Here is a 25,241-nt window from a genome sequence, read left to right as displayed (position 1 = left end):
TTCTTTATCATCTCAAGGGGCCTTTTTGTTGCTGCTTTTTCCTTTTACAACAGAAAATGAACATGAGCTCGTATTCAGAAGGTGAAAACTCCCAGAACTCAGTGGGAGGAGGAGGAGGAGGAGGCCTCTGAGATAAAAGGAGAACAGTGAGGAGGACGTTTAAACTTTGTCTTTGCTGTATCGTCACAGGGAAATGTAAATCACAGGCAAACAGTAAAACAAAACAACCGAGGAGCTTGCAGCATCGACGGCACGGCTGGAATATTAACCCTGGAATGCGTGGCATATGAGAGGACACATAAAAGCCTTTTTAAACACTCTCAATGTTTAACACGTGAAATAATAATTATTTGTATCATTATGAATAAATTTTTCTATTGTATAATCCTGTTTTTGTTTGGTTTTTGATTGTTGGAATGGTACAGAGGTCATCAGGCTTTGTGGCGTTCAATTATTCCCCGAGTCATAGCTGCAGGGAGAAGTACTTTATTCCATAAGAATTCAAAGGCGTTTTTAGATCCGACCCCATTCATTTCCCTGGACAAAGGAGTTGCGTAGAACACTCGCTGGGCTGCGTGAACGTAAGGTGTTTATGACTCTCCGGTGCCTGAAGCTAGCTTGGGGGAGGAGGAGGTGTCATCGAGTGGTCACTTCACTTCCCCGCTGTCTTTTTGGTTCACCAACATCAGCTGACTGATGCAGCACTGCTCCAGGAGCTGGATCCATTCTGCTTGAACATCCCCAGTATCCTGTAGCACAAATTGATACCAATGCAAAACCGATGAATATTACAGTTCCCATAACATGCTGATTAATGTCATCCTCAGCTCTGAGGATGAAGATCTCACAAGTCTCCTCATCCTAGGTCAGGTCTGTAAAAGGGTCTTCAGACAATTTTGAGGCTGCAAACAAAGGGTAGGATTAATGTTAATGTTACTGTGAGGAAGCATCTCTGCACCTCAGATACTGAGCTGGTGGCTGTGTTACCTGCTGATGCTGCACATGATGTCAACAGGTCAGCTGTTGTCATGAGATGATGCTAATGTTCTCTGCAATGTCCAGTTGTTTCACCATTAACATTTTGTCAAGTCCCTTTCTTAAAAAGGAGTTTTGTGTTGGTTAAAGTAGCTGCTCATCACAAGGAAATAGTTTTCTTACGCAGCATTCTGTCCCAAATCAATGAAAAAACAAGTTCAGCCCCAGACAATATTGTTCAGTGTGATTACAGACGCTGCACACGTGCACCGTGTCTCTTTCATCTGGCGCTCAAGGGAAGTTTCAAGTCTTTGGCTTCGGCGGGAATGATTCCTGTCAGGTTGTGTCTCCAAGCTTCCTGTGGTCCTGCTCTCCTCGGTCAGACCAGAAACACTGATTCATAAGCCTCATCAGTAAACAAGGCCCGATGACTCAGCGGGAGGAAAAACACATTCTGCATGTCACATTTGAAAGTCAATGAGCTCCAGCATTCTTTGATGCATTGCACTAGCTAACCAGGAAGAAATGGAAATGCGGTGTAGCTTCATCCAGGCTCGCCAGCCTTCCTTGGCATTATTTTTTGTAATGGTTGGCCGTTAATGAGCTGTTGACACTGATGATCCCAAACATCTGCCGGACTTCTCACAGTTCATGATGGGATGGAACCAATTAGACAGCACCACCCCCAAGCTGGAGCTCGCCGGCTCTCAAGCATGTGTGAGACTCATCAGTTTGAGATTGGCCTGCCAGCTGACATCCCAACGGATGGTTCCTCTCCGCCTTTGTCTTCGCGTCGGTGCTGTCCTCCGTTTTGTCAAGGTTGTCTTTAAACACCTGCAGACTGGACGGATTGAAAACATGCCAGAACTTGAATACTGATTCAGATTACCTGAAGGCATTTTTGCAATTTTAAATTAGCTTGAGGCGACGTTCTGAGGGGTTACACAGCCCTGTCCGCCAAGTATTTGAATTTCTGAATCTATTTTTCCTTAAAGTGCATAAAATAGTTTAATTTCTAAACTAACAGCTGTGAATTTGGCAGTAAACAGTGAACAACCTCTGGCCGCGGGGAAGAGTACTTTTACATCATAAACAACCTCTGTACCCTCAGGGAAGACATTAACAACAGCAGGCTAAATTTTATTATCATCTTAATGGAACTTTGGGATGCACTTATTTTCAATTTGTGTTGGTTCTGTAGCGAAAACACAAGGCTTTGAACCGATGAGGATTACGGGGGAACATTTCACATCGCAGAAAGTGCAGCATTCTCATCTGGAAAGTTTTCCTAGAAAGGAATATAAGTGTATACAGCATATACACACACAGGCAGACTGATGGGGTTTTAAGAAATAAAATGGTCCACTTTGGAAGACCGTAGGGGAACCAAAGGCAGATGTGAAGGGAACTGATTTGTCTCCAATTTCTCTCATTTACGTTTTCTTTTAACTTTTCATGTTCACTCCCACCTCCTGATTCGTTAGATTTTGGTTCCCTGTCTAGGCTTAGTTAGTAATATCCTCCTTTTTTAGGGTTGCTAAAATGTCACTAGAAAGTTAGCCGACCGTATTTACAGCTGAGACGATGTATTTTAGTTTTTATTAAAAGGGTTGCTCCGAGACCGTCATAATTATCTGCAATGTGTGTTTTTTTATTGATGCTACCAAAATATTCTCTTGATTCAAGTTTCAAGTTTCTTCCGCCATGTTCAGCACACATCAAGCTTATTGATTGTACGCCAATTAAAAGCGCCAACTGCACCTAAACATTAAGTAGTTTTTAGATGAGGAATAATAAATGTGTTATCAGGACTCCCAGGAGGCAGTTCAGGCAGCCGCGCATCTGCACGCCAAGCCCACACCTTTAACACATCGCACTCGACCTGTGCAGCTCCACGATCTCGATTCAGGATCTCCGAATCGAGATCGTGGTTCTCAGTTCTGAAAAGGTGGACGGTTTTCTCTGCTTTGGGAGTGAGCTGCTGTTATAAAACAACAACAAGCGCGCCGTCTGCTGTGGTGCAGACTGAAGGAGTCTGTTTAATTTGCACTCTGTCTTAGACATAGGGAGAGAAGCTGAGAAGATGAGAAGCACAGAGGATTGCTGCTGCCCCTCCACTTCCTAGAAGCAAACTGAGGTGTTTCAGGCCCGTCTAACCAAGAGGAGCCAGAGGCAGAACCAAAACATGCTGGAGAGATTGTATGTCACATCTTGTTAATGGATGTTAGATGTGGATGGACGGACGGGTGGATGGGTGGGTGGATGGATGGATGGATGGATGGATGGATGGATGGATGGATGGATGGATGGATGGATGGATGGATGGATGGATGGATGGATAACTGTAGAGTGACTGGGGACAGAACAAATGAGTGCCGGGCCACTCTACGGAGCCCATAAAGGGACACAGATTTTTTTTTTATATATATATAATGAGTTTTACGCGCGCGTGAAACCTTTAAGCGCGAGCGTAAGCCTAAATTATGGTTCCGCGTTAAAACGACGCAGAGCCTACGCCGTAGGGTACGCGGCGACGCGCAACTACGCCGTAGGCTCTGCGTTGGTGTAACGCGGAACCATAAATCAGCCTTAAAAGTTTCACACGCACACGTAAAACTCATTATATATAAAAAAAAATCCGTGTCCCTTTAGGGGCTCCATACCTCTTGGCCTCCACCTTCAAATCGCACCACTTTTTTTCTGGACCATCTGTCCGTGGCACTCATGGCGTTTAGCTCAGCAACGACGTGCTGCCACTCACTCGCTTTATTTTATACTATTTATATACTTTTTCTACTTTTACTGTGACCACCAAATAATGTCGTTTTCCTGTCCTCCACCTCATCCACAACATCTCGAACTCAGTCTCCATGAAATTTAGTGGCACGGTGGCTCGACACGTCTCATTCATCCTGACGCGCAGCAGAAACAGGCTGCAGGAAGCCACTGCGCATGCTCAGCAGGTTCATTCATATGCAAATACAGTCATTAACTACTTTGCATTGCCCATTTATGGTATGAAGTGGGCGTGTAGAGGGCGGGATATGAGGCGAATTCACCTGCGCAACCTTCCAGCTGGACTGTGATTTATAAAGTGAATATTGCGTGCAAGTGTGCGAGCACACGGTTTTATAAATACAGATTTTTTTTTGCGCCCGCCATTTTTGGCTTTTCGGTTTACGTGCACTTTTAGTATGAATCCTACACACTCTTTTATAAATGAGGCCCCCGGACTGTTTCTGGGTTTAGTGCACATCTGCCTGCAGGAATTGCTGTGTACCTTTTGTCACTGTGGCCTTAAAGCAGCACCCGTTTAGAGTAAATGTAAATGTACGCAGGGTAATGTGCACCATCTGCAGGCGAACGAGCATCATGGCAACAGCGTTTTCGTCTCGTCTGTGACCTCCAGTCACAGCCTCTTGTCTACAGTGGTGTGGCTGCAGTCAAACAACCCTCTCATTTAAAAGTGCCCGACTGTAAGTCTTAATACAACAGAGATGTGAGTGTTTTTCACACTCGTTCACTTTAGTTTTCTGCTCCGGAGGTTGCTGATTGCACAACCTCTCCAACTGCTGAAACCCACAGTTTTTCCCTCTCATTGCCTTCCTTTCCTCCTGTCTGTCCATTCACATTTCCTCTCCACACCTTCTTATAACACCTTAATTCATTAAAGTGTAGACCAACCTTCCTCATCAACCGCCACAAATGACTTTTTTTTTCCCCCAGCACCTTTTAACAACCCCCAACAGGATTTTCAGTCCATTCCCAGGCAATCAAAGTAGCAGGGGAGGTCCGTGTCAAGCCGGCGGCTTCATATCAATGCAGGCCGGCCACTTCGACAGGGGAAATGTCACTTTGATACCTCCCACTGGTCACTGTCAGGGTGGGGAGTCTAGCCTGGCTAATGAAGGAAAAATGGAAACGCTGTGAGGGAAATTGTCTCTGGTCAGAACCTGTACTGCCCAACAGCCCTGCTTAATGCTGTCCTTTTATTTCTGTATGCTTAGTTATCAATGACTGCAGCTTTCAGTGTCTTCCCTCATGTCATTGTCTTTGAATTTTTCCTTTTATGATTATTATTATTATTATTATTATTATCCAAGGAAGGATTGAGCGCGTAGACACATTTGTTTGAGACAGTGAATACTGCAGGATGACAGCATAAAGACAACACCAGCACTTGTTTCTCATTAGACGTTTAATAACTTCCAACAACCATGTGCTTGCTGGCATTGTCGTTACTTCATGTAGCGTGCGGATGCCTGCGAGCAGACATTAAAGAGAGAATCCCAACAAGGTCTTTGATCATTGTAGGAGTGTGCTGCAGTGATGTCGCTGAGCGTTTTGCAGTATTAAAACACCTCCGCCCAGCTGATGCATCACAAAAAAACCTGCGTCAGACATTTAACTCAGACGCGCACGTGGAGACGCACGTTGTCCTGCATCAGGGAACCGATAGCGTCGCTTCACGGCAACTTTATCTGCATGGCTTTTATGCTCATTTCCTCCCCCCCCTCTGGCTTCCCCGTGTGTTTGACGTGTATTTGTCCTCTCATCCAGATGCTCCCACCACCACCCCTATACCCACTACAGCCATCACCACCACCACCACCATCATCACCACCTCCACCTCGAACCCCGAAGCCAATCAAGGTAGGGTCTCACCCCCACACTACCTGTTTATCTGTGAGTGTCAGTGCGTCCGCATGTGCTTCTGTGGCGGTTTGTCCCTTCATGTACTTTCCTCTTCATTCCAACGCAGCAGCAATTTTTAAACATTTATTTATTTATTTTACATGAAGTGATGGTCAGTGACAACATTTTATGAAACACTTGTCATAAATCTGTCATTCAGCAGCTAGAAATGCCCCACAGGGCTCAGGTAAGGTGATACCTGGATGCTGTGTTGAGACTGAAACCCCCCACTGATCTCAGGTCAAGAATGCATCTCTGAGATCCGTGTTTCAATAGAAATGACTCATGTTTGTGTTTCTGTTGGATCTAATGATGGTTATTTAACGAGGGTTTAGCTTGCATCGCCAGCACTGTTGTAGTCCACATGCTGGCTGAGGACCAGCAGTCACAGCGCGGGATCATGGATTTAGGAAAGTTTGATTGAGATACCGTACTGAACCCCCATACGGACATCAGCGAGGATAAACAAATGATAACAATGTAAAGGCTGGTCAATATGAAGGTCAGACTCGACACGCCCAGTTAGCAGTGTTGACCTAGTCTATTGGGTCCATGACATCACAGGCCCAAACAACTATGAAATCTCTGGTCCTGGTCCATATCAGCTTCTTCTAGGACCTCTGGGTCAAAGCTGAGTAGACCAGTTCAGTCCGGCTGAACATGAACTAAATCAACTTCAACTGTGGGAGTTACACCATCTACTGGACGTTCAGCCCAGTTTAATCCCAGTTAAGCGACGGTGTTCACATGCGCTTTAAAACTATGATGTCCATCAGTGACGTATTAGAGGATCCGCATCATTACCACTCAGGTCTAACAGGTCTCATATACCTACCACTGCTAAACAAATAGGACATGTCTGATGGGTCATGTGGTTTTTGTTTTTTTAACCTGGTGCCATGGCACCCACCTCTATAGAGTATTACTCCGTGTCAGGCCGCGTTTCCACGTTTATCAGCGCTGACTCACAAAAAAACCTGCTTCCTTTGCTCCGTAGCTACCATATGTCCGAGTTGCACGAAGGAAGTAAACAAAAGGAAGCTCCACACCTCAAGATGCAAAGTTTTAGAAAAAGATCATATCAAAACATCACTGCCGCCTGGTGTTCGGTGGTGTAATTACTGATTGACGCAAAACGACAGCAGACAAGTAGTAACAGCAAAAAAATCTAAAAAAATCTTCTGTGTGTGTTGACTTTGGTAATTAAAACCAGCAGTTTATGCCAGTAGAGCTAGCATGGAGAAGGCCAACAAGAGCATTGAGGACCTTCTCCAATCGTAACTTAGCAACAGCTTCAAGAGGCCAATGGCAACGATGGTATCTGTTTCCAGATCTGTATCTAAAGCTCATCATCTTACGCCTTTGGTGGCATGATGCCCCAGAGCTCTGGTAAGGACAGCAGCTAAACTGATGTGTCCCAGACATGGCAAAGTAAAGCTTGAACTCAAACGAGAACAGTGAGTTGGCCGCAGGTTTCCAGAGATACATGGGAACGGTAATACGTGATGTTTCAGGAAGAAACTGCTAAAAGTAACCGATTTCAAATATCAAACTGAATGCTTAATTTATAATTATTATATTATTATATGTAAGACAGTTGTGGTTCTAAATTATCTCAGAAACTGCTGGAAAATAATACAAAATTAGTAAATTCATCACTGTTAACTTTTAAAGGCAGGGTAAGGGATTTCTTGATGATGTCATGTCTGTTGATATTTGAAACAAATGTAGCGCTAGCTCCTCCCCCTCCTACCAGTGTTCCCTGAGAATACACGCCACCTCATGAAATCTCTTTCCCATGTCTGTGATTGGCTGGGACAGGTTGAACGGAGCATTCTAATAAGAAATGCCGGAGGATGCCGGCGAATTTTCACTTCAGTTTGTGTGCATCGCACCAAGTGAAAAAAAAAAAAAACTAATTTAAGGGCATTTTACAATGAAAATAAATACATTCTGTGCAGTCCAATTAAATACAATCTAATGCAGTCCAATTACACTCCAATTATATTCCAGTTAAATCCAATTTGTAAATTCTCCGTCCATTAGTTATCCTTTCATAATTAGGTATTGGTTAATTGTTAATTAGTCCCTGATTTGTTCCTTTGTTATTTCATATTTCACCAGCCATAAATAAATGATGAACTGTTCAATAAATTGTCATCATTGATAAATGATTAATTTGCAGTAATACACCGATTCCATCTCAATGAAGTTTCCATGAAACTCAACATATTTTGTGGCCTTCATTGTAAAGTGTTAAATAAAGTCCCCGTCTGTGGAGACGCCAGCACACGTGACAACATGGTCACGTGTGTTTTCTGCTGACTCGCTGCTGTCATTTAGTGTGTACGGTTTTAAATGTGCTGTTTTATTTCACTTAATGCTCAAAATCAGCACAACAAATACAAGGTTGCTGTTTATAGCACTAAAATATCCTGTTATGATTCATATGCACGAATAAAATTTGCAAAATCTCCTGGCAATATTGGTTAACATGAAAGATGGAAACAGGCTTTGGTGGAATTTCAGCATCATCTCGCACATTCATGAGTTATGAGTAATTACAGAGCTCCAAGGCACAGAGAGGCATGTGCCCCCGCATGTTTTCCTGCTTTCTAAATGTATCTGCAGGGGTAGGGGCTGAAGTGAGGGGACAAATAATGGGCCACGGTTCACAGCGTTGCTCGAGGGCCTTCATGTCAGAGCAGTCAGGTGGTCACCTCCGCTTTGGCCCTTAGCATTACGTGACAAATAAAAGGCAAGAAAGTTTGCAAAAAGTGTGTTGTTATTCTCATCAGACAATTGTTTACTCCACAGTAACTTACTTTGGAAGTAGAGCGAGCAAATTGCTGCAAATGGTGTAAACGATTAAGCCTCCAGAAGACGGCGAACTCGCCGTGATGAATAGTTTGGGCGTGATAACAGCATCTTCCCACTGCAGACACGGGACATACATCTGTCATTCAGGAAGTCGATTATGGATCATGCCCCACGCGGGATTCGGGGAGCAGAAGCGGGGGGGCGGTGATGGTGAACAATAAACCAGGACGAACACTTTAAAATTAGGCCCGTTTTTATCTTCCCCTTTCAGCAACAGAACTCTGGTCTGTTGTGGGTATAAACCTCCAAACGCCGCAGATAGAAAACATCAGTTCTGTTTCATTCCTTCCAGACTGCCAGTGGCAGTAAACAGAGTGGATATGTCTCCTCGCGCTCCGCGCAGGTCGAGATTTAATAACAACAGTGTCACGTGAGTGACGTGTAGGCTACCTGTGCGTCTATAAATACCGCCCGGTAGACTACATCCGGCCTCTTGAATCTTCTCGCTGTTAACCTGACGTACATCGCTGGTTAATTGCTCCGTAGATCCGTGTTTCGGATCTATATTTTCTGCAGGTTCGGGGAGGTAAGCTCAACTCTGGTTGGTGGTGTTTGACAGCCTGCCTGTGACTCTTGGTCGGAGCGCACGTTGTGCCCTCTAAGGCTGTGGCTGTCAAGCCATCTTACCTCTCCCTTTTTTCCATCTGGATCGAGCGCCCGTGTGTCGGGCTGGCTCGCTCCCCAGCCACACAAACGGTCTTGAATTGTTTGTTGTTGGGCTGATTCCTCCACATGCTAGATGTCCCAGCCGCGTTCAGTGGTCCGCCCACTGCTCTCGTCTGTTGGTTCCTAGCCTGGCTTGGTATTATTTGGTAAGTATTTTTTACTTAAGTTTAAAAAAAAAAAAAAAAAGAAAAAATATATATATATATAAATTTAAAAAAATATATATATTAAAAAAAAAAAAAAAAAAAAAAAAAGCTAGTCCAGAGGTTCCGGACGCGTTCTGTGGCGGCCACAGTTCTCGCCTGGATTGCCTGGCTCCACACTGAAGTGTTTGGATTAAAAACAGTGGTGTGAGGAGTCTGTTAGATGTTCTGATCGAGTCTCAGTTCTCGCCCAGATTTCCTAACTTGACCATTTTATTTTTTGGAGGAAGCGATGATGGCTTGTACATCGTGTGGCACTCTACTGTTGGTAGAGGATGGCCATGAATTGTGCCCCCAGTGTCTGGGGGTGGGGCACCTGAGGGAGGCCCTGTCAGACCCCTGCATCAACTGCAGCATTTTGCCGCTCTCGGTGAGAGAGGAACGGCTGCGTCAGGTGGAAGGCCTCCTCTTTAGGAGCGACCTCCCACCCTCTGGGCCCGCTCATGTCAGTGCAGGTTCCCGCAAAAAGCACCGGGACAAGCGCAGGGCGGGGCCCCATGACGAGCGCAGTGGCCCTACGCAGAAGAAGGCGAAGGATGCTCCCTCACGCAGTGAGATGGAGGATTTACGGGCTGAACTGGAGCAGCTTAAGGCCTTAGTGAGGGAGCGGGCTCTGCCCTCCCCACCTCTGGCGGTCCCCTGGGAGTCAGATTGCGGAGACGATGCTATGTCTACCAGGGCTTCAAACTCCATGTTTCAAGGCCGTGACAGGGTGTTTAGCTCTGGCGAGTATCCCTCCCCTGAGCTGCCGTGTCTGGTGGTTGACCCAGCTAGCATACAGGCAGAGGCTGGCTCGGAGACATCCCTCAGGAGCTCTGGGAGCACTGAGCTGGGAGAGGGCCCCTGCCCTTTGCAGGCAACACTGCGTGCGGCCCTGGCTAAGGTCGGGCTGGATGATGCGCCCGCTGCCCAACCGGCGAGCAACCCATTCTTTCGCCGGACTCCTGTAGCCCCACCCTTTGATGTCCCGCCCTCGCCTGCCTTTTTGCAGGAGCTGCAGCGCTGCTGGGCAGATCCAAAGGCGTTTGCCTACCATGGCAAGGATGCGAGGACTTTGGCCTCCATGCGCCAGGCGGAGCAACATGGCCTGGTTCACATGCCTCCGGTGGACCCGTGTATCGCCTCACTGGTCCTTTCACCAGATGAGGCGCTCAAAGATAAGGCCCGCTGTCCTAGGCCTCAGTGCCGGGTAACGGATAGCCTTCTCTCGACAGCTTATGATGCGGCAGGCCGCATGGCTCGCATTGGGAACTCCCTCTCCGTGCTCCTCCTCGCCCAGTCCCAGATGTTGCAGTCGGAGCATGAGGGCGGGGAGTTGGGTGACACGAACGACGCTGCCCTCCAAGCCTTCGGGCTGATGACCAGAGAGCTTGGCCGCCTGATGTCCACCCTGGTGGTGACGCGGCGTCAGGTGTGGCTGGCGCAGGCACCCATGTCTGACGATTGCCGGCAGACGCTACGGAAGCTTCCTGTAGTGCCGGGCCGGTTGTTTGGGCCAGAGGCAGAACAGGCGTTGGAGCGCAGGAAGCAGTCGGGTCAGGCATCAGAGGCCTGGGGTCGTCGGAGTGCGAGCATGGGACCCCCAGCTCAGCACTCCAGGAGACGGGGCGCACAAGACCTGCGCCGCTCACATCCCCCGAGCCCCCCTCCGCAGCCCTGGCAGCACAGCCGGGTTGCTGGGGGTGGTGGGCGTCAGCCCAGGGGCGCACACCCTCCACCTCGCCGGTCTCAGCGGGTGCAGGGGCAACACCAGCGTCCCCCCAAACCCCCAAATAATCCTCGAGGCACTCTATGAGGGCCTCGGGCCGGCGGTGGGCAGGTTTTCACATCAGCACCTGGCCTATTGGGCAGCCCATTCTCCAGATGTATGGGTTTTGAGAACACTGTCCCAGGGCTACAGGTTGCAGTTCCGCCGCCGGCCCCCACCACCCTCCGGGGTCAGGGAAACCTCGGTCAGAGACCTCGGGAGGGCCCTGTGTTTGTCACAGGAGATAGCCAAACTCTTGGACAAAAAGGCCATCACAAGAGTTCACCCACATACACAGAGCAGTGGGTTTTACTCAACATACTTCCTCATTCCGAAGAAAGACACTTCTCTTCGGCCTGTGCTGGACCTTCGGGGTCTGAACCAGTACCTGAAGGTCCTCCCATTTCGGATGCTGCGTACACGCGACGTCCTTCAATCTGTCACTCCAGGGGAGTGGTTCACCTCCATAGACCTCAAGGACGCCTACTTTCACGTCCCAATACACCCAGACCACAGACGGTTTCTCAGTTTTGCCTTTCAAGGCCACGCCTACCAGTTCACCGTCCTGCCTTTCGGCCTGTCCCTGGCTCCTCGCATCTTCACCAGATGCATGAGGGCGGCCTTGACATCGCTATGCCTGTCGGGAGTAAAGATTCTCCCATATCTGGACGACTGGCTTATATGCGCCCCCTCGCTCCAGGAGGCGGAGCTGATGACATCCAGGGTCCTCACACATATCGAGGCTCTGGGCATGTCGGTAAATTGGGAGAAGAGCTTGTTGCGTCCTACGCAGCAGACCACCTTCATCGGCCTGTCCCTCGATTCCGTGTCAATGCAGGCACGCCTTACTGCAGAGCGGGCACAGCGGATTCAGGACCTGCTACGGTCCTTCCGCCTCGGGATGAGGTTGCCCGTCCACGCATGGCTCCGACTGCTGGGGATGCTGTCGGCGGCCTCGGCTGTGACACCTCTGGGGCTGCTGCACCTGCGCCCCCTGCAGATGTGGTTCAACAGCCTCCAGATGGACCCTCGCCTTCACAGGTGGGTCAAGGTCAAGGTTACCCACCAGTGCCTTATTCATCTCCACCGGTGGCGGGACGGCACCTTTCTATTGCACGGTGTTCCTCTCGGCTCAGTCCCTTCGAGGCGAGAGGTGGTGACAACAGATGCCTCACCTCAGGGTTGGGGTGCGGTATGGCAGAAGAGGTCAGTCCAGGGGGTTTGGGGCCCTCTGTGGCGGGGACGGCACATCAATGTCCTAGAACTCCGGACTGTCTACTTGGCGCTGAGGCACTTCTTGCCCTTTCTCAGGGGCAAGCATGTCCTCGTCCGGACAGACAACACTTCGACAGTGTTTCATGTCAACCACCAGGGGGGAACCAGGTCGCTGGACTCCCTGAACGAGGCCCGGAGGTTGTGGATGTGGGCTCATCCTCAATTGGCCTCCTTGAGGGCAATGCACCTCCCTGGCAGAGCCAACGTGGTGGCGGATTCCCTCTCACGCCGGCAGCTGCCCCCGGGGGACTGGCGGTTGCACCCCCAGGTGGTGCGAATGATTTGGGATCGATACGGGGAAGCCCGTGTGGATCTGTTCGCCTCGGAGTGTACGACTCATTGTCCACTGTGGTTCTCCTTGGCAGAGACCAGTGCCCCGCTCGGGATGGATGCTCTCGCCAACACTTGGCCGAGAGGCCTCCTTTATGCGTTCCCTCCGATTCCCCTGGTGATGCCCACGCTTCACAGGGTGAGATTATCGGGTCACAGGGTCCTCCTGGTGGCGCCCAAGTGGCCCTCGAGGATTTGGTTCTCCACGCTCCTCAGCCTGTTGGACGGGGAGCCTTGGCAGCTCCCAGTACGGTCGGACCTCCTGTCCCAGCTGGGCGGGGAGGTATGGCATCCCTCTCCGAGCCTCCTTCAACTCTGGGCCTGGCCGTTGAGAGGGAAGGGTCATTCTTGACGCACCTTGAGCCCTCGGTATGTGAGACCTTGCAGAATGCTAGAGCTCCTTCCACAAGAAGGGTGTATTCGCATTGCTGGGCCGCTTTCTCCTCCTGGTGCAGGGACGGGGGTTTTGACCCGATCTCCTGTCCGTTACAAATTGTACTGCGGTACCTGCAGTATCTGTTTGAGGCGGGCCGGGCGGCCTCGACCTTGAAGGTGCACGTAGCGGCTATTTCTGTCCACCATGGCCACATCGATGGTAGACCAGTTGGTGCGCATTACTGGGTGGCACAGTTTCTGCGGGGTGCCAGGAGACTGCGCCCCCCCAGAGTGCAGCGTACAGCGGCATGGGACCTGCCGCTGGTCCTGCAGGCCTTGGGCGAGGCACCCTTTGAGCCTATGGCAGGGGGGTCCTTGGGGACGACGTCATGGAAAACTGCCTTTCTGTTGGCTGTTACGTCTGCCAAGCGTGTGAGCGAGCTCCACGCCCTTTCAGTCAGTCCTACGTGCCTTCGGTGGAAGGCAGACAGCTCAGGAGTGACCCTGTGGCCAAATGTCGCTTTCCTGCCTAAGGTGTTACCCCCTGACCATGCCAATCAGGCCATAGAGTTGGCAGCATACCATCCTCCCCCGTTTGAGTCCCGGCTGGAGGAGCGGGCTAATTTGCTGTGCCCGGTCCGGGCGTTGCGGCTGTACCTTCAGGCAACACAGAGCTTTCGACGCTCTGAGCAGTTGTTTGTGTGCTACAGGGGGGCGCACAAGGGCCGTGCCCTGTCGAAGCAACGGCTCTCCCACTGGATTGTTGAAGCAATCAAACAGGCTTATGACGTGGCAGGTAGACCTGCCCCTTCAGGCGTTGTCTGTCATTCCACCAGGGGTGTGGCCACTTCCTGGGCGGCAATGAGAGGGGTACCGTTGTCTGAGATCTGTGCAGCGGCGTCCTGGACGGTGCCGTGCACCTTCTCCAGATTCTATCGCCTTAACGTGGCCTCTGGGTCCACGCTGGCTTCGGCCGTTCTGCCTTTGGCTTCTGCGGCTGACCACTAGGTGGGTGTTGTTCCTCGTGACAGTGCTGGTATGAGTCATCCACTCTGTTTACTGCCACTGGCAGTCTGGAAGGAATGAAACAGAACGTAAGTTACGGATGTAACTATGGTTCTGTGAATTCCTGGATGACTGCCAGTCACACCGGTCACTCCGAACTTCCTGCGAGAAGATTCTGGGAGGCCGGATGTAGTCTACCGGGCGGTATTTATAGACGCACAGGTAGCCTACACGTCACTCACGTGACACTGTTGTTATTAAATCTCGACCTGCGCGGAGCGCGAGGAGACATATCCACTCTGTTTACTGCCACTGGCAGTCATCCAGGAATTCACAGAACCATAGTTACATCCGTAACTTACGTTTATGCCTCGACTCAGAAATCAGCCCGAGCTGCAAATGCAATCAAAGCCTCTCTGACAGACCGCTCAATTGGAACAAATTTCACAAGGCTGGCGAAAATCACAGGCATTGTGCTTGATTATGCCATCTGATTGGATTAAAGGGGATACCTACCAGTGCAGGGTGATTGATGGCTCCTCTGCCGCAGATCAAGGAGCGTGGCGTCTGCACGGGCCTCTTCTGATTATAGCTTTCTTGAATGATTCATGCAGAGATCTCCACTAATTTGCCGAATGATTGTGAAGAATAATTGACAAACTTTTATGGGTAAATAGCAATAATAACAGATATGCTTTGTGAAGGTAATTTCCCCAAATTGACTCAGTCAATTTAAACGGCTTCATATAAGCAATAAATGGCATCTCTATTCTGTTCGAACTCTTCAGATTTTTACTGCTATAGTCTCGGGAAGATGCTTAAAAATAAACTACTTTTTGTTAAGACTAAGTAAGAGCTGTATGAAGAGAGGAGATCCTCATCCAGCTTGTGCCGAGTCTCTCCAGATGCTCGGTCGATGCTGGCAGCGTCTTCAGGCTGCCTCGGTGTTTCCTCTCGCCTCGTGTAGTTCCAGACCAACTCCGTGAGATCTCTGTCTGCTCTGTCGGGGCGTCACCATCTGCTGCACGGCGAGCATAAGGACTCCTTGTGTTTCTCCTCGTCAGCGATAGCTCCAGTTCACTGCGGCTGATTGGTTGAGGACGTTATTTTGTGAATGTTGAATTTTAAAGCGGATCAAACATCTGGAGAGCCCTGAACCTTTTGAACGTTACCCACGTCATCTGATGAAATTGACAGCGTTTCAGAAAAGGAACATAGATTAGACCACAGTTTAAACTTTGACATATATATTTATATATATACATGTATGTATGTATATCCACACATATATATATATATATATATATATATATATATATATATATATATATATATATATAATCATTCTAAAAACAAATGTGAAAAATGTGAGGATGGGAAATGAAAACAAAAATAATTCTTATGAATCAGCTTGTCTGTCGGTTTTAAATGGAAAACACCAAAATGAAAAAGAAAATGAACCCTTTTCTCCTCTTGGCCTAATAGTAAACATTTTTCTTTGAACTTTTTTAAAGTGGGAAAAACACTAAAGTGGGAAAAACTCCCAAATCAGGAGCACTGTCCACATCCCTGATTTCCCATGGTGATCATTTATGCACCAAGCACACAGAGTTGGAAATGTCCCCAGCATTTTATCACCCACACAAGACATTTCTGTTCCCTCTTTTGCATATAAAACAAACACATACTGGCTTTAAAGCAGAAAGATTGGAGAAAAAAAATCCAAGGGAGAGTTCAGGAACTGAATCCTGCCATCTGGATGGGAGGTCCACCATCATCAAGGTCAAACATCTTCAAGATCAAGGTCAAACATCTTCAAGAACTAGGTTGAAAAGGAAGTCCACTGGCCTGGATTGAAGGCTTTGAGGGTTTCCGTGAGGGTCCACACCAGCATGTTGTCAGACCGCCGGCCCAGCCCTGCTAGCATTTTTGCTATTTAAATCGTCGTCTTTACAGGAAAAGCATGTGGTCAGCAATGTTTCCTGATGATACGTCACAACCCTCACGTGCATTACGTTTTACCTTACGAATGTTTTAGAGATCTCTCCCTGTCATGTAGTCTTATATCTCATGTTTCTTGCTCCCTTGGACAACAAATAATGTAATCAGGGAGTAGCTGTCTAAAGGGATGCAAAGGTCTTGGGTTGAATGTGGAGTACTACTCGTCGTTTAAGAGCTGCAGCCGTATGCGGGTCTGTATTCCACATACCGCTCCACATTTCAAGACAGAGTACATTTATAATAACTCTAAAAGTTATTTTGAGATTTTAATGAGATAGAGAGAGACTCTTTTCATTGATAATTTCTGCCTCTCCCTGGCACGCTGGCATGTCATTTCCATCCGGCGTAAGCTGGACCTGTGTGGAGGTGCGTGGGCTCCACCTGATGCAGCCAACCTTGCGCCTGCAGCTCCAACAATCGCAGGTTCAAACAACCCACTTAGACCTTCTGCCAGATGTCCCCACTTTCCCTCCAACTATCAGGGGCATTTCATTATTACTGTGTATATAGATTGAAGGCAGCAGACTCTTATGGCCGTAATTTGCTCTGCCAGTTGATTTCATTTACTCTGTGATCTGAGTGCCGTGCAGATCACAGAACTGTCAAATGAATCTTTTAAGGGTGGGATTGTGTTTTCTCTCTCTCTCTCACTTTGCTTTTTGGAGCCACTTTCCCATTAGAGTTGGGGGGGAAAAACTGTTTAGTCTCCAACACTTGGCTCTTAAGTGCTTGGCAGGTTTAGAAAGTGACATGGGGAAATGAATAAATTACTGTTTTCTCCACTAAATAAATTTCTGACCAGCCTCCGTAATTAGGATATATGATTGATTTCCCCTCGCAGCCTTCCGCTAACACCTGCCAAAACACCTTCCAGGAGCTATTTCTCCTTCTTCCTGTGTCATTTTTCTCGTGTCACATGTCCTTGGCTGTTTGTGTTCTCCTTCTCTGTCATTATAAAGAGACGACTGTCTTTGAAAAACCTGTTAGTGGCACAGGAGGTCTTTAAACCGACACCAAAAGTACGACTGCGCTGTTGTCTGGCTTTTAACACTCATCCTCCCATTTATTCAGTGCCTTCCCCATCAACACGGCATGACTAATCAATCCCTAATTCAGCACATCACTGAGTGAACAAATGTACTTAATCCATGAATGGGGGGGGGGGAGGAAAATGAATGTGGTGAAAAGAAAACAATCAGGCAGCAGCAAGCACTACTTTTAATTGATGAAAGACCATAAACGGTGCTGACAACCAATTAATTTAACCCAGAGCTAAAACAGGACATCAGCAGAGCCGAGGCGTGGAAAAAGAAGCAAATATTCATTACTTTTGTCAGCGTCTTAAATTATACAAACGCCATCTGGTGAAGTGATTTGAGAGTTTTATGAATTCAGATGTGCCTCCACCTCAATTTGCCCCGTTCTTAATGTGGAATATTGTTCCCACTTTTCTATTTTATTCAGCCCACTATTTTAAATTGGATACCGCCAGCTGTGATTTCATGGAGGTCAATAGCAACACAATAACTGCTGCCACAGAGCGTACCGCGTCAATGAAATTATAGCGCCGAGCATCATGGAAAACGGCAGTCTGGAGGCCGGCGTACTGTCTTAATGTGAAGGTATGTTCTCTCCTCCGAGCTCGGGCCGCTCGGCGACCGAAGGGCTGCACGCGATCGGACATGTGCTATGACGTGTTTAATGCAGCGTCTGTATGCGGCTCGAGCGCTACAAATATCTACTGATATGAAATGTGAATTATGTGTGGAGAGCTTGTCTTATAAATATTGTACTTTGCAGTCAGAACTGCACATTTTCAATGAAAAGCTTAAACATTGATTAAATTAATAAGTGACGTGTTTTTGTAGAATCCATCCACAAAGATGTTTTTTTTTTCCTTATTCTGGGAATTTTCCTTTTTTACCATCTTCTTTCCTTCTTGCTTCCTTCTCCCTCCTCCTGAGAAGATTCATCCTCATAATAATAACAGAGCCAATAGACTGATATCAGACACTAATGTCGGCCACCTCCAAGATGAAAGGCCTGCACAGCCGAACAATATCACCACGCACCATATCAATATCCTGAAAAGAATAAAACATCACAATAAATGGTGTAATTGCAGTAGAAGACCATTATTTTCCAACTACCATGGATTCCCACACTGATGAATATGTTCTTTCAGCACTCCGAGTAGACGCCGAGGCTTTTATGATATTGTCTCTAACTGAGTCACTTCTTCAACATCCCCTCCATCGTTACGCTCTTGATTCTCTTAGATGCGTCTCCCGTGAAGTCCGCTGCAGCTCTGCGAGCTGGTTTCATTGGGTTTCATCATCGTTGATGTGTGACACGAAGCCATAAAGCTAGTTATTGTAAGAAACCACCGGGACGGGGGGTCCAGAACTATTTTGGCTGTTTGTCAAATTCCGGACCATTGGAGCTAAGCAGCACTTCTTCAAAGTCAGCGAAGAGTCAACAAGAGGACAAACGTACAGGAGAGGGAAGTCTTCTGCGGTCAGGTCTAAGTGGTTCCCAAAAAACAGAGGTCAGCTGACATCTTGAATATACTGACGGAGCAGGGGCCTTTTTTTCCCTCCATCAGTAGATGTTGCAGGATTATTCAGCCTGATACCCAAGCCTGACTGCATGAATCAGACCACGCCAGAGTCCAAACGTGCTGGACAAGACTTTACACTTGAGTCTGATGAGATCTTCCTGTCTGGATTGAAATTAATGTTTTGACTCTACAGAAGCTTATTAAATTAATGTCAGGGCAAATACGCGCTAATCAAAGATAAATATGCTCCAGCAACGCGTTCCGGTGTGTAGCGTTAGCCAAGCAGTGTGTTCAGATGTCGTAATATGCCCCTCTGTGCCGTGGTTAATTTTCCGACCTCATGCCTGGCTGGACTTTTAAGGAGAGATACTCCGAGTGGAGCAAGACAAACAATGGTGAGACAAAAACATGCGCTTATTTAACGGCTGAACTTTAAGTCATCCAGACAGAAGAAGAGCAACCGGAGAGAACGAGACTGGCAAATAAAATCAAAACTACAAAGACGAGAAAAACACAGCCGACCTTCACATAAAATGAACCTTCTGATCGAGACAAAAGATGTTGAAACTGAGACAAAAGAGCGCTGCTGGCAGTGTTTGAATGTCTACAGTAAAGAACAAACCAGGAGCTGCACCCTGAAGGAGGCAGGGGCCGGGGGGGGTCAGCTGACCTAAAGCCAGAGGTGGAGGATGACGTGACTAGGCAGCCCAGATGACATTTTATACATGAACACCATCGAGGAAAAGGAGTAAAAACATCAGTATTTTAAAGGGAAACAAAGATGGCTGGTTGGTTGCTCGTCGTTGGAACCCCTTACTTTATCCTCCAGGTGACTGTTTCAATCACCCGTGTGGTTATTAGCACCCCCGTCTCTCCAGCGTGACTCAGCATGCAGATTTATTTGTGCTTCCTCGCGCCTTTGATGGAAAATTACCCGTTCCTCTTTGAGCTGCAACAAACAGGAACAATAATGTGAAACAGGACTCATTAACGCTCCCGTTATGTCCGATAGAATGTCATCGTTATTAACGGGAAGGTTTAAATATCACAGGTAAATATCACACAGGTAGCTATCAAGCGTGATAACAGACATCCTGTTTGTTATTATAGAGAATAAATAATTCAAAGTCGTTGTTATGATCTGTATCGGCGTGTGAACATCATCACTTGTGATCTCGGATAAAATGCTCTTATCTGCGACACGATTCTGTAATCAGGAAGCAGCAGGAGGAGTTTTTTTTAATGGATGAACTGAGGTGGCTCCAGAAAACACTATTCTGGTGGTTTTATTGACTTTTAAATATTTAAATGAAAATAAAACACCCTGCATTACCATGTTCAGCCAAATCAGACCAAAGGGGGGCACTCTTTCACCAAAATGTCCAGAATACTCCGCCTGGATGGACGGGGAGTTACTGAGAGGAGGGAGGAGGAGTTGAGAAGCGTTATGGAGCGGTACGGTGTGACATGGTGGCCCCCAACATCAGCAGGGCTGGCTGATGCAGCACTGGGGGCAGGAGATGCAGCGGGTGGAGGATCCATGCTACCTTCAGGAGCAAGGTCTTTTCTTCTTTGGTTCTTTAGTCTGTTGATGACCCGGGTTCTGTTTCTTTCAAGTCGGTACATTTATTCGCCAGTTGCTCCAACAACGGCCCATCCTTTTTGGGGGCCCATAAGTGCCGGTTTATGAGAGGCTTGTTGATCGTTATCATCATATCCCACCTAGCGTTACTGCCGGGGCCAGCTCAACACCCAGCCCCATGTCATTTAAAGTAAAAAAGACAGGCAACGCACTACTTTAGTGGTAATAAACACAGGGTTATCACGTCTGTTCTCTGTAAACCAAAAACAAAAGCCAGCTCCCCCTCCCTCCAGTGCTTCCCAAGAAAACCTGCCCCCTCGTGAACTCCCCGTAACAACTAGAAATGCTTACCCTACCTTTTAAAGATCTTTCCCTGAATCAGTTTTGCTTTTGCACCGCAGGCTCGCCGCTCGAACTCTTCTTCTTCAGGGACCAGGTGTGATTTGGGGCTTTGGCTTCAGATGTAGGTCCGAAGGAAGGGTGTTGTGCTTTCTAAATTTGGTATTTTCAAAATCTCGTCGACGTATGTCTTTACATAGTTTTTTTTTATCTCACAAAGACTTGAATAAGGACTTCTCAAACAATGAATTTATGAAACTCATCTTGTTTTACAGTTTGGCTTTGGCCCCCGCCCCTATAACCGTCCATTGATCAGCCGTCATTGTTTTCTGCTCCTTAGCAGCCCTGTTTCAACGCTTTTTCCTGCATGATTTATTAAACGCGTTGCATTATAAGTGTTGTGGGAGCCCTGATCTCTTTAGCATTATTTAGCGCTTGCACATCTATTCAAGCTATCTATTCAGCTATTCAAGGACCTTGCAGTCAAAGGGATCCTCCGAGGCCTCAGTAATTATAAGACAGACTCTGTGCAGTCTCACCTTGTGAAATCGCCCCCCACATCTTAAGCTGTTGGCAGCAGAGAGCAGGTTTGGCATTGGCCTGCTGTTCCCAGCACATTAGTACAAAACACAAATCTCTTAGATACACAAACATTGGCCTGTGTCTCGATAGCTCGCAGGCATTTTCTCCAATCTCTGCGGAGAGTCCAAGACGGCACAGGTACAATAACCGGCTAAATGCTCCTGCTTCACCCTTGTCTGCTTTGTGACTAAATCAGTTATTATTTATGAGTTATTATGTTTCCTCAGGAAGAGTATCTCAGTTTTATCAAGGTTCAGTCCGTAACACAGCTCATGTCATGTCAGGTTTTTATCAGAGAGCAAGGCCCAGTCCCAATACACCCACTACCCCTACTTTTCAGCCCTACCCCTAAATTTTGCGCGTTCCCGTGAGGGTAGTGGTGTCCCAATTACGGTACTCTTTGCATCTAGGGGGAGTGTGCTTATTTAGGGGTAGTGAGTATGGATCTGGCCCTACAGAACGAGGGTTTTCAGATGCTCACTAGCTGACCTAGGGCCAGAAAAATTTCCCAGAATGCCTTTCGTCGTCATTTGCGGACTGAATCAAAAAAAAAACATGGCGGACATTTCTTATTTTTTAGTGAATAAAATCAATATTTTGAGTTAGTTTCTGCATAAAAATGTGTTTTGATTACATTTCTATATATTTTACTTTTATAATATTCACTCAGTGAATGTATATAATCACTCGCACTGCCCGTTGTTGCGAAGTCTTCCGCGTTACACCAACGCAGAGCCTACGGCGTAGGTTACGCGGCAACGCGCGCCGTAGGCTACGCCATAGGCTACGCCGTAGGCTCTACGTCGATTTAACGCAGAACCATAAATCAGCTCCCGGGCCGGCAGGCAGTTCTCATCTCGAAATTTTCTTAGCAAATTTCTTAACAGGCGTAGCTACAACTGTTAGATTTAATCTATTAAACCAACATTTATCTTCCTAAATGATTTATTTTAGCCAGCGGTAATTCTCCGCGACGGTGCAGGTTGACCCGGCGATCACGTCTGTACTCCGGCCGTGAGCTGCTGCTGCTGCTGCGCCCCGGGCGGCTCTTCTCCGAAAACATCGGATCAAATTTCTTAACAGGCGTTATTTGGATAAACTGAGCCCAGGTTGGGGATCTTAACAGTTACTTTTACGCCTGAAAAAATATTAAAACTTAATAAAGTGGCATATTAACAGTGCTACAGCTGAAATTAAAACAGCTTTTAGCTCTCGGCTTCCTGATATGGTGTGACGTATGTGCAAACGTAACAACGCAGTCACTTACGTACCCGAACGTAACCCTGCAGTGACGTAGCAAGGAAAATTTAGGGGTAGTGCTGAAAAGTAGGGGTAGTGGGGGTATTGGGCACTGGGAAGATTTCAAGTGCCCTAAAATCTGTGGCTTCTTTTTTAGGGGTATTGGTAGTGAGTTAGGGCTAGTGGTAGTGAGTTAGTGCTAGTGGTAGAAAGTAGGGGGTGTATTGGGATTGGCCCAAAATCGTATAAAAAAAATTAAAAAAAACCTTAAATCTCCGAATCAACAACACGCTGAATAAAATTGGTGACATTAAACCCGGCATTGTGCGAGTCAGAGTTGAAAAGGTAGAGCCTCCTGTAGTGTTTCTCAGCTGAACTCTTCTTCATTGCTGCTGTGGGGCTGACTTTGATTTATCTGTTTTAAGAACTGACGGGGTCTTCTGTGAGGGCAACCCGGTTCGTCCAGTTTCATGTGATGCAACAAGGTGATAAACAATGGCATGAATGATGGACTGGGCTTGAGGCTTGCTTAGTCTCACCTCTTTTGGAATGGTACCTTTTCTGTAATCTGAACACAGGAATATGTGTGTTATCAAAGAAAATGTAGTTCAACATGGAAGCAGCAGGAAAAACACAGTTTTGTGTTTTCAAATATAAAAACGTCAAAGGCTTGAAACGAGGCAGCTGGACTCAGTCTGACCTGCCGCCATTTAGTGTACGTTCCCTCTCAAAACAGTCATATAGATTCTGTTTGGATTTCGGTTCAAAAATGTTCTGCATGTGGAAATGCCAGCGAGGATAGCAAGCTGCATTCAGACACCAACCGTTACCCGCCACGACTGGCGGCATGGAGACGTACATTTTGAGATTAAAACCAGATTAACTCTTAACGGCGTCTTTTGAACATCATGGTTCTCTATAAACACTCAGAGATCTCTGAAGGGCTTCAAACCACACTGGACAGATGTAATGAGGCTACATTCACATTTAAATGTCTGAAGTTGCTTCAAACGGGCTCCAGAACCAGAACCTGGTTCAACCTGGTCCTTTGTCCAGACGGGGAAAGACACTTGTAGTTTAACCTGTCAGTTCAGGTGCAGACTATCACTTAACATCAGCTGAACTGCGTCTCCAAACGTTTGGCGAGATGTCAGCGAACATCGCACACTTCTCCTGTAAAACAAGCGTGCACCTGCTGCAGCACCAGTCACCTCCCGGTTCAAATCCCCTTTCAGCATATTCAAAGGCCGACCAATGTGACAAAAGCGTTTCATGTTCTTAAAATTAATAAAATACAGTCTGGTGTTGCTTTTGGAAGGGGGGGGGGGCATGCTGCTGCCAATGTCAGTTCAAAAAGAAGTGTATTTGTTGGGAAGTCTTGGTTTAAAGTAGTAAAAGCCAACACGCCATGTTAGTCAATATTTTATTCATGCAGTCGTTCCAACATTACTTTGTTGGAACTTTTCTTGGTTGGTTGCCATGTGAAATAATTCCCGCTGTGATTACTCAGTTTAAATGTTTTCCGAGTCATAAACTGTTACACTAGGACAGCTGCACAATCATTTCCTCTGGATAGTTTGTATTTCTTCACATCAAAGCTGCCAGCAGCACATAATAGTCTCCTCCATATCTCTTCAAGCAGAAGCCACATTCCCCTCGACGTGGAACATCCAGTGTGTGCAGTGGAGAGTGTATTTGTGTGTGTGCTCGGGCCTTTGTTTATCTCTGCACTGCCTTTGGTTCCCTTTGATTTCCCTTAAGTCTTATGTCTTTTGTCATGTTCTGGTCTTCTGAATGTTTGCTTATGGGTGTCATTTGTTTTCTCCCCCTGCCCCGCTCCCTCCCTGCTCCTCCCCCATTTCTTCTTTATTTGCATGCTGTTCCTCCTGTTCCACACCTCCCTCCACCACCGCCATGTCTCCTCCTTGTGTGCTCAGACACTGCGCCCAGCACTGAACCTGCAGCTCATGGTTGGTACCTCTACTTTCCTCTTTATGTCTCCTTTATTTTTCCCTCCAGACTTGTGTATTTATCCCAACAGCATGTCTACTATTATTGTTTGGAAATCTTTTCCCAAGAGTCCTTGTGCTGCTGTTCTCTGTTTGTGCACCGTACCGACTGGCCTTTTGATGAAACAGGAGCAAAAAAGAGAGATGAGCTCTTACTGTCATGGCAAAGTTAGAATTCCCTCTTTTTTAGGTTTTTGTATGAAAATATAATTAAAGAAATCATCTGCTCATAGTGGAGCATAGTACTTGGCCAAAACAACTTTTCCATAATTTATTGAACAAGTTTGAAGCCAAACAGAACAATCTCCCCTGCCATGATTCACTGGCTTGTAGATCTACCTGCAGAAGCAATAACTTGAAGTATTTGTCTCCTGGAGGACATCATCAGTCTCTCAAATTGTTGTGTAGGAGTTCTGGTCCGTTGTTCTTTCCGACATTGTTTCAGTGTGCCGAGGTTTTCGGCTCTCCAAAGATCCCACCACCGCTTTTAAACTGGCTTCAGGTCTTATGGTCTGGAATTTGACCAGGACATTCCCAAAACCTTCATTAATTCATGTTATTACACAGAGTGTCTGGTGCAGATGGGCTGCTGTGCTTCAGATATTTCTTTGGTTGCGTGACCTGATTTGGACCAGGCTCTGGTTCTGGTTTCAGTACTGGGAAGAGTGGCAGCTGCTGTCTTGTATGCGTTCAGTTTACGAATAATCCTTCTCTCAAATTGAACTCCAAATTATTTAGATTGATGTGCAGCAACAGTCACTTCTCTGAAACAATTGCT

At 47.1% G+C, this 25,241-nt stretch overlaps 1 protein-coding gene across 5 annotated transcripts in view; it reads left to right on the top strand.

Annotated features, from left to right (window-relative positions):
* cadm1a (cell adhesion molecule 1a) overlaps nucleotides 1–25,241 on the top strand; it is a 466,733-nt gene that overhangs the window by 411,525 nt on the left and 29,967 nt on the right. For 2 of the 5 annotated variants that reach the window (XM_061740365.1, XM_061740366.1), the window contains 2 exons: nucleotides 5,536–5,628; nucleotides 24,392–24,424. The exons of 1 other annotated variant lie outside the window; for it this stretch is intronic. In XM_061740365.1, coding sequence (XP_061596349.1) covers nucleotides 5,536–5,628; nucleotides 24,392–24,424 — 126 coding nt within the window. The remainder of the gene's footprint in view (nucleotides 1–5,535; nucleotides 5,629–24,391; nucleotides 24,425–25,241) is intronic. 2 more of the 5 variants (XM_061740368.1, XM_061740367.1) reach the window with 2 other exon arrangements.

Source organism: Cololabis saira, chromosome 14 (assembly GCF_033807715.1).
Source record: "Cololabis saira isolate AMF1-May2022 chromosome 14, fColSai1.1, whole genome shotgun sequence".
NCBI lineage: Eukaryota > Metazoa > Chordata > Actinopteri > Beloniformes > Belonidae > Cololabis > Cololabis saira.
Note: the sequence above shows the minus strand (reverse complement) of the source record. Positions and strands in the feature narration are given on the sequence as shown.